General features: G+C 33.5%; 1 protein-coding gene and 2 pseudogenes across 1 annotated transcript in view; 2 read left to right on the top strand and 1 right to left on the bottom strand.

Moving 5' to 3' along the window:
* The window catches only part of LOC107490077 (serine/threonine-protein kinase STY13), a gene marked incomplete at its 3' end in the record, with an annotated part of 2,292 nt that extends 715 nt beyond the window's left edge, over positions 1–1,577 (bottom strand). Inside the window, 3 exon segments of the mRNA XM_016110852.3 lie at positions 80–586; positions 1,107–1,152; positions 1,399–1,577. Coding sequence (XP_015966338.2) covers positions 80–513 — 434 coding nt within the window.
* Positions 1,578–3,468: 1,891 nt separating this feature from the next.
* LOC107490021 (uncharacterized) lies at positions 3,469–14,047 on the top strand (annotated as a pseudogene).
* A 250-nt stretch (positions 14,048–14,297) lies between these two features.
* On the top strand, positions 14,298–17,669 carry LOC110281247 (cytidine deaminase 1-like; annotated as a pseudogene).

The following is a 17,669-nucleotide window of genomic DNA, read 5'->3' on the forward strand; positions in this document are numbered from 1 at the left end:
CTTTGATAACTCATTTTCAGGCCTCTCCAGGATTTTGATAGCTACATCTTCACCATTATAAGTTCCCCTATAGAGTTTTCCAAAAGCTCCTTGAGCAAAGGCCTCACCCATATTAAGCTTCCTCAAATCAATTGTCCACTCATCAAAATTTTCAAGCCCCTCAGTTGGGGAACTGCTATCCATTAGAGCTTGAGCCAAAGCATCATCACTCAATGCATGTGTGACTCTTCCTCGACGATTTACACTGTTTTGAACAGAGTAGTTATCATTTGCACGTCTCCGCAACCCTTGGTGGTTCAATATGCGAGTATGGGAATCATTAGACCCAACACTACTATTATCTATGGACATCGCAACAGATCCCCCACCATTACTTGTTTGCATGCTGTCAATCGACATATTAGTACCCTCCCCAAGCTTATGGTAAAAGCCTTGAGAGAAATCATAATAGTTGTCAGTTGTATGCTTGTTGAGATCTATTAATCCAGGGAATTTAGCACCACCTTCCAACATCTTTTCAGTCTTGTAAAGGAAAAAACTTTATGTCTTATTCCTTCAGCATCAGAAATTGGAAACTTTAAAAAACCTGGGAAAACAAAAAGGAAAAAACTAAAGCCCAACTAAACTTTGAAAAATGTTCAGCATTTCTATTTATGAACATTATTTACAAAAAAAACAACTTCAACAAAGGTAACTCCATGTATGGTATACATTTCATTTACCATTCACAAATAATCAATGCAAAAAATCCTTTAACAATATAATAATCTAACATCCTTTTTTTTCTATTTTTTTTTTAAAAAAGTAATTATCAACAAACATATACTAAACCATATACTGCATCTAAAATTTAGAGATTGCTTTCAACTTCCCAAATCAAAACAAATGGGTATGAAGAAAACCCTACTCAACAGCAACATTTTTGTTCAGAATCAAAATCACAAATCAAATGCGTATATAAAAAGAAAAAACCCTCAGAGACTAAGTCTAATAGCATTCCGTTTTACAAGTCAATGCACAAGAAGCCTCCATTGGAACCAAAATTGACAACAACAACAACATCAAACATCAATAGCAATTGGTAGAGACCATACCACAAAACTTACCAGCAGCATAATCTCTAATCCTTGTATCAAAAGCTACCAAATATGACTGAGAAACATGCGAAAGGTAAAACAGCTCGTTAGTCAAACGATGTACGGAACTAAAAACTAATAAAATGTAAAAAAGGAAATAAATTAAATTGAGCAAAATTCTCCTCGATTAAAAGGCTAGTGAGTGAAATCACAAAGCATAAAATGAAGAAGGGAACAAAGAATAAAAAGTGTGAAAACCCTAAAATCCATGAAAGTCCTAAACGAAGAAGCTAAGTAAGAGACGTTAACTTGTAAGGTTTACCTCAACTCAGGAGGGGAGGGGAAAGTGTGTTTTTGGAGTTCTGATTGATCAAATCCAAGATTGAAGAGATCGAAGAGAATTGGAATTAGAACTGAGAAAGAAAAAGAGATTGCTGAGGAAGAAGGAGAAGAAGTGGTGTGAATGAAAGGAAAAATAACACCCAGGCGTGGACCAAATAAAAAAACAAAGAAAGAAATAAAAAAAAAAAGCAAAGGTAGACATTTACATGCAGTTGTCTGTACTTAAAATTAATAAGTAAAAATTATGTTTAGTTAAATTAAAATTTAATTATTTTTAACTATTAATTTTATATAAAAATAATTATATATAAATTTTAATTAAAAAATCTTTTTTTATTTATTTTACAAATATTTATAAAAGAATATCCTGATTAGACATGTTAATATATATAAAAAAATGTTTATATTTTTATTTTGATAATATTATTTTTTTTATAAATTTATACAAATATACAATAAAAAATAATTGTGTGGCATATGACCTATAAAAAATAAGAGTGATTATATATATAATATTGAAATAATAGATGTATGTTTATTTTGTATGAACAAAAATAAAAATACTATAGTTGTTCTTGTTTGATAAGACTATGAAATAAGAAAAAAAAGATGTTAAATACAAGAAAGGTATATTGTCTCTATTTTGGATACAAAATATATAAACTTTTTTTTGTCCTGAAACATAGTATTTCAATCACATCTTTAATGTCAAAGGCTTTTTAACAATATTTTTCTTCCTGTGTTTTAAAAATTTAATTATTTAATTTATTTTTATAATTTCATTAAAATTTTAATTAAATTTTTATAATTTAAAATTTTATAATTAAATTTTATATGAGATAGAATTTTCTAAAAATATTTAATAGCTATTAATTTTTGGAAAATATACTAATTTTAGAACATTTACTTCTAGAATATGTTACAAAATTATCATGTTTCAAACATAAACATAATATTTTAAAAGACTTCATATTCTTTTAACAAAGACTAGTTAATGAAGATTTAACTACATTTTTACTTATTATAAAAAATTAATAAAATTTAAAAAAATTAAGCATTTACTAAATATATGGTGATTTATATTTTTATATTAAAAATTATGAAATAAAATTGTGTATTTATAATCTGATAACTTTATTTTATATTAATCAATTAATGCAATCATTCACTATATTGAATATTTTGTTAAGACAATAGATTCTAGCTAAATCCAATTTTTAAAAAAAATATTTTTTGGTATTTGAATAAATATTTGTACTAAAATTCAATGATAATAAAGTAGATGTCAATTATGAATATGAAAAATAAAGTGGAGACCATATTTCTCTAAGAATGGAAAAACATCAATACATATAATTAAAGTTTTTATTTATTAGTTGCTTTTTTTTAATTTCTTTAATAATTAACTAATTAATTTATCAATTGTTTATTTTTTTTAAATAAATCTCTCTCTCCTTTTGTTTTTTCAACTTGTTTTCTTCCGGTTAGAGAGGCTAGAAACTTGGGATTTGGGATAGCGTGAGCCATGCTTCACTCACTTTTTTTGCGCTAAAATACACCCCATCACCGTTATCAATTAAATGCTATTTTGTTGATAAGCATCAAGTAAATGTTAGTAATATAACGTTTCATTTATTTCATTGCGAGAAAGGATAAGAACTGTTTTTTTTTTATTAATATTAGCAAATGTTTGATTTATATTATTAAATTTAAAGTATTAATTGAGTATTAATAAAAAATAATAAATTTTAAAATTTAATTAACGTGTATCTTAAAAATATAAATTAAAATTATTAATAATAAAAATTATAAATAATTTATTTTAATAAATATATTAAAATTAAAATTTTATATTTTTATAAAGATTTTTTAATTAATAAATTGATCATATACTCTAAGAATATATATTAACTTAAATCTAAATTAATACTAAATTAATATTTTGATATTTTTAAACCCTAGCAGAGAAAGAGTACGTACTCCGTACTCAAGGAGAATGAGAGAAGGAGAGAGCGGGGCTAGCGATTGAGGGTGAAACACGGTGAGGAAGATGGCCATACCATCGGAAGAAATAAGGGGGAGAGCGTGGGTGGGTGCGTGTGTATCCGGTGTTAAAGATGGTTCTTCTCGAGAGGGGTTAAAGTGTAAGACCTTTGCATTAGTAGGGTCTTTATCTGAGAATTGTATCGCGACGGTCACAGGTAAGCAGGGTGATTCTCGTCCACCAAGTGTCAATTTTACCAAGGAGGCAAAGAGTCATGCATAAGCTTCGGATAGTATGGCGCATCAAAGGAGGGTTTGATTTGTTGGATGTGGGGTTTGGATATTTTTTGGTTAAATTTGATATTGCTGCAGAATCATGAGAAAGTCATTTTTGGTGGCCCGTGGTTGATAGACGGTCACTATGTTGCAGTAAAGCCATGGGATGTGGATTTTAGGCCATGCGAAAAATTCTTTGGATCAACGCTGGTATGGATTCGAGTCTCGGGACTTCCAATTTGGTGCTACCAGGAACAAGCAATGCTGCGAATTGCTTCTGCAATAGGGATTCCGGTGAAAGTAGATTTGGCCACTAAGCTTGCAGAAAGAAGAAAATATGCCCGAGCTTGTGTTCAAATTAATCTTGAGTTGCCTGTAATTAAACATATTATAGTGGAGGGTGTGACTTATGAAGTGGAGTATGAGAGTTTACAGTTGATTTGTGCTACTTGTGCACGGTATGGGCATGATAAATCGTTGTGCATGGAGAAGGAGTCCTTGGAAGGAAACAGAAATTCCTTTGGTGATGGAAAAAATAATGAATCCCCGACACTAGTGCCACACAACAATCATGAGATTCAAAAAGAGGCTGAATCAGAAGCTCGTGATTTAGGTGAGAATCCTCGTAATTTGTGTGAGAAATTAGTAGTTGTTAAAGGGAAGGATGTGGTTACGGAATCATTGGCTCCTCACGTGTCTGATGGTCATGTTAATGAGGCATGCATGGATGATGAAGAGGGCTGGCAACAAGTGCTGCGTAAGGGAAAATTCACAATGGGCCAGTCATCAGGGTTGAAGGACCAAGATGGAAAGCAGCACAAGTTTGGTTCGAGAAGGGTTCCAAGGCCCAATTTGCATGATGATGGAGGCAAATCAATTGGCATTAGGATGGGGAAGCGAGAAAAACATGAAATTGCACCATCTCCATCGCGCAGAACTCCTGCACGTCATGGAATTTCTATACAGAAGCGTCCTCGGCCTTCTTCCTTGCAGAACTCGCCAGTTGATAAAAATGGTGGTACATCGGAGAAAACTTTAGTAGATGGAAGCATGGCAGGTGCAGTGTCAGGAGGTCCGAAGGTGGCAATTATTAAGGATCAAAGTGTGCCAGTACTGCAGGACAAACCACCTATTGAGGTTGATGATTCTGTTTAGAGTTTATGTTCTTATTTATTCTGTCCCTATTATTTATGGATAGTTTAAATATGATTGTTTGGAATATTAGGGGTGCTTCTAATAAGTTAGCCCGGGTGCATTGTAAGGAACTTGTTAGGAAATTTAGACATGTTTTCTTTATTGTGGTTGAAACTCACTCCCCTTTTCAACATTTAAAATTATTTTGGGAAAGGTTGGGGTATCACTCTGTTGGTATAGTAGAAGCAGAGGGGCATAAGGGAGGTATTTGGTTTCTATCCTCTATGAAGGGTGTTTGTTGTAAGTTCATTGATGCTTTTGATCAGGGTGTTACTGTTGAGGTTCACTTTGATAATTTAATTTGGAGGTGTAGTGGTATTTATGGCAGTCCTCAATTTAAGAAAAGGGTTCTCTTTGGGATTATATTGTTGCACAATCCATGGTTTTTCAAGGACCTTGGATTGTTCTTGGTGATTTTAATGAAGTCAAGTTTTCTCATGAATCTAAGGGCTGTCAATTTTCTTATCAAAGAGCAGACATGTTTGCTACTTCATTAGGGGATAGTGGTTTGTTTGATCTGAAGACTATTGGGAGGCAATTTTCTTGGTATAGAAGGGTGAAAAATTATGTTGACGTGGCAAAAAAGCTTGATCGAGTCTATATAAATAGTAGTTGGTTATCTATCTTTCCAGAGGCTTATGCAGAAGTTTTAAATAGGCTTCAGTCTGATCATTGCCCTATTCTGGTGCGTTGTAAAGGTCGTCTTCAGCCTAAAGGGAATCGACCTTTCCGATTTGTTGCTGCTTGGGCTACTCATCCTGGGTATAGGGATATTGTGAACCAGTCATGGTGGTCTGGTAATAGAGGGATTTATGGCAAGCTTTCGGAAGTACAGAAGAATTCACTAGAGTTTAACTCGAAGGTATTTGGTAACATTTTTGTTAAGAAATGTGAATTAGAGCAGCAGATTAATTATTTACAAAAGCGTTTGGAAGTGGTGGATAGTATTTATTTGCGAGAAAAAGAGCAACAGTTGCTTGATGATTATAATAATACTCTAGTGCAAGAAGAGCTCCTATGGTTCCAAAAGTCCAGAGAGCAGTGGGTTAGGTTCGGGGATAGGAATACAAGATTCTTTCATATTCAAACTCTTGCGCGAAGGAAGCATAATAAGATTCATGGCCTTTTTCTCAAGGATGGAGTGTGGGAAATTAATCCAGAGGTTCTGAGTCAAGAAGCAGAGTCTTTCTATAAAAGCTTATTCTGTCATTTGGATGATGTTAATTTGGGTTGCCTTGGTGATGTGCCTCTTCTTTCTCTGAATGAGGAAGCTTGCAATAATCTTACGGCACCAGTTACTATGGAGGAAGTCAGAACAGCTGTTTTTCATATGAACTCTTTTAAAGCTCCGGGACCTGATGGATTTCAAGCTTTCTTCTTCAAAGAATATTGGGAGATCATTGGTCTTGATTTTGTCGAGATTAAATAGTAACTCTTTTTATAATAAAGGTTAAGTAGGCATTTTTCAGTGTTATTATTGATTTAAGAATGATGGAAATTTTATTAGTTCTTATTTCAAAGGTTGAATCATTGGTATCTATGAAAGATTTCAGGCCGATTAATCTCTGCAATGTAGTTTATAAGATCATCACGAAGGTCCTTGTTAATAGGCTTCGTCCTCATCTTGCGGAGATTGTTGGCCCGCTTCAAGGAGGATTTATTCCGGGACGAGGAACTCCTAACAACATCATTATTGCTCAAGAAGTCCTCCACTTTATGAAGAAGACTAAATTAAAGAAAGGCACACTGGCCTTTAAAATTGATCTGGAGAAAGTTTATGACAGAGTTGACTGGAGGTTTTTAGCTCATACCCTTAAGAGCTTTGGTTTTCCTATTTCTACACTTAATTTGATTATGAATTGTGTCACTGCTTCTTCTTTATCTATTCTTTGGAATGGGAGTCGTCTGAATGGCTTTACTCCTAGTCGAGGTCTTAGACAAGGAGACCCTATGTCACCCTATCTTTTTGTGTTGTGTATGGAGCGATTGGCATGCTTTATTAGTCATCAGGTTGATTTGGGCTTGTGGGAGCCGGTTGCTATTTCTAGAGAGGGACCAAGAATATCCCACTTAATGTTTGCGGATGACTTACTTCTATTCTGTAAAGCTACAAAGAGACAAGTGCAAAATGTGATGTTGGTTTTAGAGACTTTTTGCAAAGCATCTGGGATGAAGATTAATGTGGAGAAGTCTAAAGCGCTTTGCTCTACGAATGTCTCTACAACAAGGAAAAAGGTTTTCACTGGGGTATCCTCTATCAGATTTATCCAGGACTTGGGCAAGTATCTTGGAGTTACCCTTAGCCATTCTAGGGTGACTCGTTCAGCTTTCAATGGTGTCCTGGATAAGATTCGGAGTAGGCTAGCAAGCTGGAAAGGGAGTTTACTCAATCGGGCTGGTAGACTCTGCTTGGTTAATTCTTGTTCCGCCGCTATTCCCACGTACCAGATGCATGTCTCTATTTTTCCCAAAGGAATCATTAGTAAATTGGAGTCTATGATGAGGAATTTTCTTTGGAAAGGACAAGTTGATGGAAGAGGATTGAATCTTGTTAGTTTGAAGGTACTGGTTACTCCAAAAAAATATGGAGGTTTGGGAATTAGAGATCCTTATTTTGTAAATATTGCTCTTCTTGGGAAGCTAGTTTGGACTTTTTTCCAGCAGCCAAACAAGTTATGGGTCCAATTGTTGGATGCCAAGTACCGATCATCTCTATATGACTGTTTTAGTTATCCTAAGAACAAGGACTCTCCCATTTGGAGGTGTCTTTGCAAGGCTTGGGAAGTGTTGAAGGATGGGTTTGCTTGGTGTATTGGAGATTTGAACCAGAATTTTTAGTTTTCTAGCTGGAGGAGAGAAGGACGGTTATCTAATGAGATAGATTATGTTCACATTTCTGATTCGAATCTCCAGATACAGGATATTTGGTCGGTTGGTAGGTGGCATTTGGATACTCTTTATTCTCCTTTATCTCAAAATCTAAAAGGTAATATTCTCTCTTAGAATCCAGATGAACAAGCAGGTCCGGAAGTGGGTTGGTATTGGAGTGGGTCTGCTGCCAAAGTCTATAACTCACGCAATGGTTACTTGTGGTTGTGTAAGCAACTGTTTGGTTGGGAGGAGCGGGAGAATTGGTTTTGGCTTTGGCGTCAGCTTGTTCCAGAAAAGCATAAGTTTTTGGCTTGGTTGTGTCTTAAGGAGGCTCTTCCTACTGCAAGTTTTCGCTTTAGAAGAGGGATGTCGTCATCGGATAGGTGTCCAAGATATCTTTCTAGCCAGGAATCGGTTTTACATTGTATTCGGGATTGTCCAAAAGCTCAGCTTGTCTGGCATAAGTTGGATATTTCTTGTCATCCTTTGGATTTGAAGAACTGGTTCTTGTACCATAGCAGAGAGCATCCGTTCAAGTTCTTTTCGGGACTTTGGTGGATATGGCGAGCAAGGAATAATGACATATTTAATCCCCATGAAACTTGGCCTCCGGAAAAAGTGATTTGTCTGGCATTAACCTCAGAAAAAGAGCTTAGGAATATTTTTGAATTACAACGTATGTTCCTTTCCTCTACTCTAAATGGTTTTTGGAATCCCCCATCCATTGGTACTTTTAAGATTAATTGTGATGCTAGTTATTTTGGTTCGGGTGATAGTGTTGGTTTTGCTTGTGTTATTAGAGATTGTAATGGGAGCTGGCAAAGGGGGTGTTTGGGAATGATTGAGAGTAATAGTATTCTTAAGGAGAATTGTTTGCTATTTGGAGAGGATATCTCTTAGTTTGGGATGTGGGTCAACGAGATGTTATTTGTGAGACGGATTGTGTGGAAGCATTTAATCTTGTTACTCAAGATGGTTTTGGGTTTATTGATCCATTGGTGCTCAAAATAAGAGATATCATGCATTGGAATTGGCGTGTTGACTTTCGTTTGATTATAAGAGATGCAAACACAGTGGCAGATACTATGGCAAAGATGGCGATGAAGTTACAACTTTCGCATGTGGAGCTTCTTTCACCTTGGGAGGAGTTTAAGAGTAGTTTTAAACAGGACTGCCCCTCTATTCAAGCAGTTCCTTGTTTTATTTGTTTTGTTTTTCTTTGTTTAATTTATTGCAGTCACCAAAATTTAAATCTAAATTGTATTACTAAGGTAGTATAATTCTTTTATTATTATGTTTTGTCACAAGAAAAATGTTTTCGACACCTAACGCACGAGTTTTTTTACATTTCTCTTTAAGGTGATGCAAATATTACCTGAATATATAAAATTATTATTTATTAATTAACTATTTTGTCTCTTAAATATATGAAATATTAGTATGATTACTCAAAAAAAGACTACAATATTATAAAATAAATAAATAAATAAGAAAGATATAATATAAAATAAAAAATATAATTAAATAATAATATTCATAATTACTATCTCAATATAATAGAGATGATTAATATATTTACTATTATAAAGAGTGAGAGAGAGGAATATTCAAAATAATTATAACATAAAAAAGAGAGAGAATTATTTTATTACTTGTGTATTTCTTCAAGCACGGTTAATAATTGTTTTACTTCCTACTTATACATATAACAAGTCTTTATTTTTAATTTATTTATTTGATTTTGTCTTGAAAGTGATTCCTTCAGTGTTGAAAAAGTTAGCCACCCAAGTCATACGTAGTCATCCATATCTTTATCATAACATCTCCCTTACATGACCATTCATGATTATGTCTCGTTAAAATCTTACTAAAGAAAAATTCAATAAAAAAAATCTTAATGAAAGAAAAAGAGTACAAAATCCTTTGTGGTGAGACTGTCTCATTAAAAATCTTATAAAAAAAAACCCAATGAAAAAAATCTGACTAAGGAAAAAATAGTACAGTCTCCCTCTCTTGTTGTCATCATTTAATGTCTCGAAATCGGCGCATCCCAATTTAATGAACCAATTTTTTAAAGGAGGATTTCAGAAGTGACTTTGTAAATAAGTCTGCCAAATTATCGCTTCTGTTGGACATCAATTGTTCCTTGATTTTGAAGATCATGAGTGAAGAAGAATTTGGGAGAAATATGTTTTGTTCTAACCTTTGATGTATCCGCCTTTAAATTGAGCAATACATGCTGTATTATCTTCAAGCAGGACAGTTTGAGCTATCTTATGATCAATTAGTCGACATGATGATAGAATATATTGGATCAAACTCTTGAGTTAAAAACACTCGCGACTTGCTTCATGTATCGCTAGTATTTCAGCATGATTAAAGGAGGTTGCTGCTATCGTCTGTTTTGTGGACTTCCATGATATAATTATACCACCATATGTGAACAGGTATCGTATTTGAGATCTCCCTTTGTGTGAATTAGACAAGTATCCTGCATCTGCATAGCCAACTAGTTGTGACTTGGATCTATAGGGATAAAACAATCTTATATCAACGTTCCATAAAGATATCGAAAGATGTGTTTGATTCCATTCCACTGTCTTCTGGTTGGAGAGGAACTATACCTTACTAGTAAATTCACCGTGAATGATATATCAGGTTGTATATTATTAACAAGATACATTAGCGCTCCAATGACTCTAAGATATGGTACTTTAGGACCAAGGATATCTTCATTCTCTTCTTTAGGATGGAATTGATCATTTTCTACATCCAAAAATCTTACGATCATTGGGGTACTTAATGAATGTGACTTATTCATATAAAATCTCTTCAAGATCTTTTCTGTGTATGTTGTTTGATGAATAAAGATCCAATTTTTTGTATGCTCGATCTGCAGGTCGAGACAAAATTTAGTTTTTCTAAGATCTTTCATTTCAAACTCTTCTTTTAGAGTTCTTATAATTTTTGGAATTTCTTCAAGAGTTCCAATGATATTTAAATCATCAATATACATAACAATTATAATGAATTAAGATGCAGATTTCTTTATAAAAACACATAGACATATATCATCATTCTTGAATCCGTTTTTGGCCAGATACTCAGTAAGACGATTATACCACATTCGTTCAGATTGCTTTAGACCATATAAAGATCTTTGCAATTTGACTAAGTATACCCCCTGCAAATATTCATTAGGGGATTTAGATATCTTTAATCCTTTAGGAACTTTCATATAGATATCACAATCTAATTATTCGTATAAGTAGGCTATTAACAATTAAATGCATATGTAGTTTATGGTATGTGAACTAATTAAATAACGCAATGTTATTGCATCAATTACAGGGGAATATATTTCTTCATAATCTATATCGGAACTTTGTAAGAAACCTTGTGCCATAAGTCGAGCTTTGTAGTGCACAACTTCATTTTTCTTATTTCGTTTTCTCACAAATACCCATCTGTATCCAACAGGTTTTACATCTTCTGGTGTACGGACTACAGGTCCAAAGACTTTAGGTTTTGCAAGTGAGTCTAACTCAGCCTTCATAGCTTTTTCCCATTTTGGCCAATCATTTCTTTGTCGACATTCTTCGACTATTCTTGGCTCAAGATCCTTATTTTCATGCATGATATTTAATGTCATATTATATGCAAATATTTCATCGACAATTGTCTTATTTTGGTCCTATTTTTCTCTTGTAAAGACATAATTTATCGAGATCTCGTCATTTTTACAATTTTTAAGTACTTGAACGTCTTTTGACGTTAAAATTATATCAGAATTTTAGACAACTACATGTGTCTTTACTATACCTTTTTCAATAGGAATAATATTTATCTCTTTTCTTTTTTGAGGATTTTTTTTTAGAACCGACAGGCCTACCATGCTTCTGGCATGAATTTGTTTAGTGGTTATTTGTCCGACTAGGACATCAATTTGAATTGGAATATTTTTAGCTGGTATATAGAATTTAGTTATCCTTTTTGTATCAGAAAATGCATCAGGCAATTCATTTGCTATTCTTTGCAAATGTATAATCTTTTGAACTTCTAGTTCATATTGCCTTGATCGAGGATCTAGATGCATTAAGGATGATGCACTCCAATTAAGTTCCTTTTCAGGAAGCTTATTCTCTCCCCCTAATGTTGGAAATTTTGATTCATCAAAATAATAATCTGCAAATCTGGCTTTAAATACATCTCCAGTTTGTATTTCAATATACCTCACTATAGAGGGAGAATCATATCCAACATATATCCCCAATTTTTTTTTGGGATCCCATTTTGGTGCGAAAAGATGGTGCAATGAGAACATATATCACACACTCGAATATTCTTAAATGGAAAACATTTAGCTGCTGGCAAAAAGCTAATTGCATAGGAGAGAATTGATGGTAACTTGTTGGCCTCAAATGAATAAGTACTGCGACATGTAAAATAGCATACCCCCAAGTCGAGGTTGGGAGATTTGTTCTCGTAAGTAAGGGTCTAACAATTAATTGGAGGCGTTTAATAAGTGATTCTGCTAACCCATTTTGTGTCTGAATATGAGCTACAGGATGTTCAACATTTATTCCATTAGCCATACAATAAGCATCAAAAGCTTGGAAAGTAAATTTACCAGTATTATCAAGACGAATTGTTTTGATTGAATTTTTTGGAAACTGTGCTTTTAATCGAATAATTTGAGCAAATAATCTTGCAAATGCCAAGTTGCGAGAAGACAATAAGTACACATGTGACCATCTTGAAGATGCGTCTATTAGGACCATAAAATATCTAAAAGATCCACATGGTGGAAGAATGGGTCCACATATATCGCCTTGAATTCTTTCTAGGAATTCAGGAGACTCAAATCCAATCTTTACTAGTGATGGCCTTAAAATTAGCTTTCCTTGAGAACATGCAGCACAACAAAATTCACTAGATTAAAGAATCTTCTGGTTCTTTAGTGAATGTCCATAGGAGTTTTTAATAATTCTCTGCATCATGGTTGTTCCCGGATGACCCAATCGATCATGCTAAGTTATGAATTCATTTGGGCTAGTAAACTTCTGGTTTACAATGACATGTGATTCAATTGCACTAATTTTAGTATAATACAACCTAGATGAAAGTGAGGGTAACTTTTTTAAAATAACCTTTTTATTTGAATCATGAGTTGTGATACATAAGTACTCATGATTTTTCTCATTTATTGTTTCAATATGATATCCATTTTGGCGAATATCTTTAAAACTCAGTAAGTTCCTTAGAGACTTAGTACATAATAGTGCATTATTTATTATGAATTTTGTTCCTCCAGAAAATAAAATTATAGCTCTTCCAGTGCCTTCTATCACATTGCCTGGACCAATAATAGTATTAACATATTTTTCTTTTGGCACAATATGGGTAAAATATATATCACTTTTGAGAATGGCGTACGAACTTGCACTATCCGCAAGGCATACATCTTCATTATATATTCTTTCCATTTTCTTCAAAGACAAATAATAATAATAAAATGAGTAGTAGTACATGCACAGTCAAATTGAATTCTTAATTAGAATTATTTTTCTAAAAAATATTATATATAAAAATAATGTCATATACTAAAATTTCATTATTATTATTATTATTATTATTATTATTATTATTATTATTAAAACTTAACACATTTAATGGTTTAAATTCTTAAACATAAACATTAATATTTTATTATTTATATACATCATATTTAAAACTTAGAAAATAAAACTTAACAATCTCACATATTAAACTATTCCATCATTCATCAAATGACCAATATTTCTTTCAAGATCTTCAAAGAAATCAGATACATCATCATGAGTGGTGAAATTTTCAGCATTATTTGAAACGAAATTCATTTCTTTGTCGTCCTTTTTCAAATATACTTGATAAAGATCGACTAGGTGCCTTTGGATACGACAGGTACGCGACCAATGGCCCTTTCCACTACAACAGAAATATTTATCCTCTATTGATTTATTTTGCCCATTGTTTATTTCTTTATCCCACTTCTAGTGAGATCCTTTCTTGTAAATATAATTTTTCTTTCTTCCATAATTTTTCTTGTTGCCAAAACCTTGCCATTTACTTCTTCTGAGGTTATGATTTGCCTCATTTGCTTCAGAAAATGGGACGGCGCCAGCTGGGCACACTTCATGATTTTTTAAAAGTAACTCATTATTGCATTCAGCAACAAGAAGACAAGAAATTAACTCAGAATATTTTTTAAATCTCTTTTCTCAATACTGCTGTTGCAGGAGTACATTCGAGACATGGAAGGTTGAGAAAATTTTCTCTAACATATCATTATCAGTTATCTTTTTTCCCACATAATTTCATTCGTGAGGTGATTCGAAACATTACTGAATTATATTTATTTATGGGTTTAAAATCCTGTAGACGCAAGTGCATCTATTTATATCGGGCTTGATGAAGTATCACTGTCTTTTGATGATTATACCTTTCTTCAAGGTGTTTCCATAGATTTGCATGATCTTTTAATATGATATATTTATTTTTTAATCCTTCGTCAAGATGACGACGAAGGAAGATCATGACTTTGACTTTATCCTTCTGGAATGTATTATTTTTAGCTTTAATGGTATCTCCAAAATCCATTGAATCAAGATAGATTTCAGCATCTAGTATTTATGATAAATAGTTATTTTCAGGTATATCAAGAGCATTAAATTCAAGATGAGAGAGCTATGACATAATAAAAATTTGTTACCTGAGTCTTCCTAAAATTTGATCAGAGTGTCGTGCTGATAACGTGTTGTAAAATAAATAAATATATAAGGAAGATGTAATATAAGATGAAGAAGTATAATTAGATAACAATATTCACCACAATTACTATCTCAATATAATAGAAATGATTAATATATTTACTAATATTATAAAGAGTGAGAGAGAGGAATATTCAGAATAGTTGTAAAATAAAAAAAGAAAGAAAATTGTTTTATTGCTTGTGTATTGCTTCAAGCGTTCAAAAACTTGGTGCGAAAATTACAACCACAAACTAACCAGCAAGTGCCCCGGGTCGTACCAAGTAGTACCTCAAGTGAATGAGGGTCGATCCCACGAGGATTGATCGACTAAGCAACAATGGTTGATTAATTTACTTAGTTAGACAAGCAGAAAATGATGTTTGAGAGTTCAAAAGTATTAAACAGTAAATCAGAAAATCAGAATAACAAGCAGTAAACAAGTTGTGAATAATATATAGAGAAATAGTTAAGGTTTCAGAGATATCTATCTTTCGGATTGATTTTTCTTACTAACTATTTTAATCATGTAAGATTTAATTCATGGCAAACTGTATGTGACTAGACCCTAATTCTTTAGACCTTTTTAATCTCCTCTAAAATTCATTAACCGCCAATTTATTGGTCACTTAATTCCAATTAGAAGGTGAAGTTCAACTCTAGTTTATAGGCCACAGAAATCCTAATTACCCAAATATAAGAGGATTATATGTCACGTATCCCATTAAGTCCAGATAATTAGAAATTTAAGAGAATATGTTTTCAAGCTGTTGTTCAAGTAAAGAGCTTTTTCAAATTATACACGAACTCAATTAGAACAAGAGTCATACGTCCGTTCCACCCAAATTCATAAGATAAAGAACAAAAATAATTCTTGAATTATAAATCAGTACATGAATTAAAATAGAAAAATAATAGTATCAATCCATACAATAGATAGAGCTCCTAACCTTAACAGTGGAGATTTAGTTGCTCATGGTTCAGAGAGAAAATAAGGATTCTGGTAAACTGTAAATTGCGAAATGAGATAGAAGAAAAGAGAAGACCCCAAAGGCCGATTCTTTTCCCTTTTATTTCTAATTCTAATTAATGTAAAATATATCTCCTAAAACTAAAATAATATCTTTTTCTAATTATAAATAAAATCAAAATTAAATCAAAATTAATTAACTTCAGCGCAGCTTTGTATAAGTGCATAGGGACTATTGGGTTCATTAAGGTCCACGCTGAACTTGAGAATTCTCAAGTTCAGCGTGGGTTAGAGCAATACGCGTCCTTTGGAGCTTGAATCCACACTGAACTTGGATTAACCCAAGTTCAGCGTGGGATGATACGTGATTCTTCCTCTGTGTGTTGGATTCCACGTTGAACTTGAGAAAGCTCAAGTTCAGCATAGAGGAGGCAGAGTGAAATGGACGAAAAGAGTATACTATTATATATCGTTGAAAAGTTTTGGAAGTTAGATTTCCAATGCCTCTAGAATCACATCAATTGGACTTCTATAACTCAAGTTATTCCTGTTTGAGTGCAAGGAGGTCGGGGTTGACAACATCATTCGCTTTCTTCCTTTTCTGCTACAAAACTCCGTCAAATCCATCCAAATGCTACCTGAAATAAACAAAAATTGTAAACAATCCAAAGTAGCATTCATAGTGGCTAAAAGTAATTAAATCTTGATTAAGCTCAACAATTTAAATGCAAATTCACTAGGAAAAGATAAAAAAGATACTCACGCATCAGCGTGGCTTCTCCTATTTATACATATAACAAGCCTTTATTTTCAAACTTTATTTATTTGATTTTGTCTTAAAAAGTGATTTCTTTAGTATTAAAAAGTTAGCCACCCAAGCCATACACGATCATCCATATCTTTATCACAACATACAAAACTTGCTACCATATAGGTCATTTTTAAAAGTTAAATTTCAGACATAGAACTTAAGCACCTATTATTTATGATAGATATTTTTGTGTGAATTAGTTTAAACTTTGTTAAAATGGGAATATACCAATCGGGGTTTTTTTTCCCTATTTTTTTTCTTTTGGGGGATCAGTATTAAGCACAAAAGGACTATAATAAAGGACTATGATCTGAAGTTATTACTAGAAGTGCTAGCAGGCTAGTATTTGGAAAAGAGTGAACTACAAATCTATTTTTTTGAATAACAATATGATTTTTAGAGAAAAAAATAATTCATGCCTTTATTTTCTATTTTTGTGATATAATGCAATTTCTGTAGATATTTCTTCATCAATTCTAAACGAAAAATACTGACCTATCACAATAATCGTGTGTGCTAGCACCCCCTTTTTGCTGAGGTGGATGTTCACCAACCCACACCTTCGTTCGCCCACCAATCTCTAATTTCTAGGTTGCTGCTGTAGGACTTGGATTCTCTGGTCGCATCTACATCGGCGTCAATTTCAAATTCTCAGGTCTCCCCTTCCACCATTCCAATCATGCTGAACAGTTCCTCATAATCAACCTCCTCCTCAATTGTGAGACCTCCCTTACTTCCTTCGTTGTCTCCGCCGTACCCTGCAGTGACTACGCCAGTTCCTACAAAAGCTCCGCGATTTAGAGAACATCTAAATCCTCATAACTTCGGACAACAATGACCAATTTTTACTTCCTCCCACACCATTACGATCCCATCGATCTCTTCCTCGAAACCTCTCCTTTTCTCTTGGAGCCCCGAAACAATGAGTTGAGGCTCACAACCCGAACCCGAATGAACCACGATGATGAAGATGAGAATTTGAGATCCAAAAATGGTGATATTTGCAATAAACACGGTACGGTCGTTGATGATGAGAAGTTAAAGATTGTGGCTTTGGAGGTTGCGAATGCATCGCATGCATCTTACAGTGGGTGGTCCCCTTCAGGGGTGGCTCTGGTGGATTGCGACAGGAAGTTGTATAAAGGATCTAACATAGAATCGGTGGCGTTTAACCCAAGCTTGGGGCCGGGGCAAGTGGTGATGGTGGTGGGTAAGATGAGATCGCAGGTGCAGTGCTGGTGGAGAAAAAAGGTGCTCCAGTGAGACAGAAAGAGACGGCAAGATTGTTGATGCATTCCATTTTAGCCACGTGCCACTTTCAAGCATTGTTTTGCTGTTCTGATTCTGATGATGTTTGA

The sequence above is a fragment of the Arachis duranensis genome, chromosome 5, assembly GCF_000817695.3.
Source record: "Arachis duranensis cultivar V14167 chromosome 5, aradu.V14167.gnm2.J7QH, whole genome shotgun sequence".
Taxonomy (NCBI): domain Eukaryota; kingdom Viridiplantae; phylum Streptophyta; class Magnoliopsida; order Fabales; family Fabaceae; genus Arachis; species Arachis duranensis.